Source organism: Aptenodytes forsteri, unplaced genomic scaffold (assembly GCF_000699145.1).
Source record: "Aptenodytes forsteri isolate BGI_AS27 unplaced genomic scaffold, ASM69914v1 Scaffold119, whole genome shotgun sequence".
NCBI lineage: Eukaryota > Metazoa > Chordata > Aves > Sphenisciformes > Spheniscidae > Aptenodytes > Aptenodytes forsteri.
The window spans coordinates 7,771,933-7,775,441 of record NW_008796165.1 but is presented as its reverse complement, the minus strand read 5'-3'; the positions used below and the strand labels follow the sequence as shown (position 1 = coordinate 7,775,441).

At 38.8% G+C, this 3,509-nt stretch overlaps 1 protein-coding gene across 1 annotated transcript in view; it reads right to left on the bottom strand.

The window, feature by feature from the left end:
- The window catches only part of ELAVL4 (ELAV like RNA binding protein 4), a 67,123-nt gene extending 64,686 nt beyond the window's left edge, over window positions 1-2,437 (bottom strand). The window contains exon 1 of the mRNA XM_009287342.1: window positions 2,321-2,437. Within this exon, the coding sequence (XP_009285617.1) occupies window positions 2,321-2,437 (117 nt within the window). The remainder of the gene's footprint in view (window positions 1-2,320) is intronic.
- Window positions 2,438-3,509: the final 1,072 nt, after the last annotated feature.

Below are 3,509 nucleotides of genomic sequence, written 5' to 3'. Positions count from 1 at the left end.
GGGCGCTGATTGGCCGCCGCCGCGCGGGGAGGCGTTGCGACATCAGGTGCTATTGAAATTAGCCGCTGCCAGATTGACAATGTTAATGATTTGGTGACCTCTACAACAACAGAGACCAGATTTCTGAACTGCTGCTTGTGTCTAGTAATTAAGGCCCGGTTGAAGAAACAACACGCATCCCTGTATTTTTTTTTTTTTTTTTACCTCTTCCCACCCCACCGGCGCAGGAGCCCTTGGCCACAGCGATGTCATACCTCGGCCATGCTTCAGTGCCTACGTCTTCTTACCTCCTGCATGCCCGGCTCCCAGGTCCGGCGTATTTTAACTACCTTATCTTTTTCGACAGTTGCTTTCCGGAGAAATGCATATTTAATGATCTGCCTCTAGGCTTAAAGGCACAACAAAAGCACTTCGACGTGCATTTAAAGCTGCATTTATTTTCAGGTACTATTGATTTTAGTAGTCAACCCACCTCGCCTTCCTTCGGCCCTGTGAGGTTTTTTAAAATACGCATTTTTAGAAGTGGATTTGATACCGCTGCCACTTGACACTAAGGCACAGCAGACACCCATTTATCAGGGTGCTCCCCCCGAATGACAGTAGTATTTCAGAACTATTTCACCACCTCGCTTCATTATCCTTCAGCTCTACAGGAAATAAAATGACAACGAACTTTGGGTGTTTAAAAGAAATTTTTTTTTTTTCCAGCCTTAGAGAGGAACGTGCTTAACTTAACAATGCACACTCATTAATTCTCCGCTCGCTGCCACTGACAAACTAACAAAACTTCACTTCCAAACAGCAATACTTACCCTCTCCCGACCACAGCAAGTTTATTGAAAATTCTCACAAGTTAAGAAGCATTCATTTCTTCCTTACTTGGAGTTATTTTTCTAAAGCATGTTTTGGCCAAAGTAACAAGGCATGGCATCCTGTAATCGCAACTAACCTTGAATTTACGTTCATCTCAACTAAAGCTACTGAGTATTGCTCTATTAACATATGTAGGAGCCATTTAATTTTACCATTCACACATTCATTTCAACAGCCAAATATGTTTTTTAAAAATTCAGTATCATTGCAAGCATTTTTATACATAAGAGCTAAAAACGGAGAAAGCTTGGATGGGCCACATTATAAGCTCACTTAGGTCCTTCCTGGAGAAGGAAAACCTGGCTACAAACCACCAAAACCATTTTAAAAAAATATGTAATCAGATAATCATTGTTCTAGAAGTTTTATTTTTTTTAAGTATAAATATGCCCTCCGAACTACTAAGCTCTGAACTGACATTCTGTGCATTTTAAATTTCTTTAAACCATAGACCCGCTCAAACACACACACACACACACAGACTAAACACACCAATAAGACATATGAAATATACTAAGCTATAATCTAGCTACAAACAGACCAAGCAAGGAGAAAAATTGCATTTAAAAGACATCATACAATCTATTTGTGGAATGAGCACTGAATTAAATTAAAATACGAACAATGGAAAAGGCTGCAGAGGATTTCTCTCACCATGCATCTTTTTGAGCACATTTGTAGCTTGGTAAAAACTAGTAAAGATTAAACTAGCTCATAAGATAGATTTCCTAACTCGAATATTCAAGTGACCTATTAGACTGAACACATAGGCATCAAAATGCTACAGAGCTAGTACATTACCATAGATTCTTGTGCAAATATACAGCGAATATTAAAGTTAGATTTGTAATGCAAATTTTTACTTAAGGTCTCTTCAGGGGTTAATAACACTGAAGAAGGCATCCAGAAATTATTTAAGTCTTTTCAACTTCAGCCTACTTTGTTACTATAAATTCGTTATGCATATCAAAAGATTCAGCCATTTTTCTGAAACAATAATTGCACGCTGCTCCTCTAAAAAATTAGCTATCTTATTCATTTATAAATCCAGGTACTCTGCACACTGACCACTTTCCCAAAAAGCACCCCACACATGCATTCTTTCTGAGGAACACTAAAACAAACGCTCAAACGTCCTCAGAGGCCTCTCTCTGTAAAGACAAAGGCAGAATCCTATTGTTGAAAAAGTCAACCTTATTCTCATGTTTCCAATAGTACCATTTATCTTTCAGGGTAAGGGACTGACCACCGCATCACGCTTGTGACATTTGTAAAGCATCAGATTCTCAATACAGTCTCTCCAGCATCAGCCAGCAAGCCCCTGAGCAAAGCATATTTTTAATGCAATCTTCCATCCCCACAAAAAGAAACTTGTCTTAAACAGCTAATCCAATATCAAAATGAAATCACAGGGTTGCTTCCCAGCCCCCCCCCTCCCTCTCCTTACCATAAATGAGCAGTTTCTTGACTCATTAATGACAGTTTCCCTTAAAAGAAGTGATCTCATATCACTGAGCCCCTCTCCACCACGCATACATCCCAAAGGTTGCGGGTATCTTAGCATCAGTAGCCGCTAGCAAGCTCTCTCATACAGAGCCCAGATGGACTATACCAGAAGCCAATTCAGCGTTAATAACTACCTACTCTGTGCAGTTTAGAAGCCTTACGTGGCATAATGTCCTAGGCAACAGCAGCCGATTGAAACCGCAAATAAAAGACAACCCAATTCTCCAAAAGCATCAAAAGGAAAAAAATAATAAATTGAAGAATTATTTTTTTTTAAATCTCTTACTTTCATAAGATTAAACTGAATCCTTCACAAACATATGAAAAAGGAGAAAAAACAGATGCTGCCCAGAAAAAGTGACAAAATATTACCTCATTATTTAACAAAGCAGCATTAAGCGTCCTGCTGATTTCAAACATCTTGCCACAGATTTTGGTTAAGAGAAACAGAAAGAATCCTTTGCAAGCCCTCTGTCTGCAAAGGGTTCTTCAATTTTCGTGCGCACAACAGAATAGTCAATATGTTATTTCCCTAGAGTTCGCACATTAAAACATCTAGTCAGTGAGCTGAATTTTCCCCTTATCACACTGTAGACTCCTGTTATATGTACTGCTCTCTTTGCAAGATTAGCCTGCCCCAAACATGGCTGTTGTTTAAACTATTCTTTAAAGTAACAGTTCACTCCATAACCACCAGGTGGGCAGTGTACACAGATTGAAGTAACCATCTTAAAGATTTTTCTTGGAATAGCTGCTGGTTGTGATATACAGCATAAATCCCCCCTACACTTATCAAGCAGGAGGAAAAAAAATATTTTGCACTGTATTATGCCCTCTCCTCCCCAGAAGCAAGCCTACACACAAAACCCCTAAAATCACTTAACTCTTACCATTGATTTTTTTTTTAAAGGGACCTTAAAATTTATACAGGAGCATTTCATTCAGCAAAAATGAACTAAACGATAAAATCCAATCAGTTCTGAGAACAAAGTGTAATTAAAAGGGAAAGCACACCCATAGAAATGGTCTGTACTGCAGAAGATAAAATTAGCATTAAGTTCAGCATGACAGTGTTCTTTCATGGAAACACAAAATTCAGCATGTAAATAATTCACATGTGGGTAGAGCCT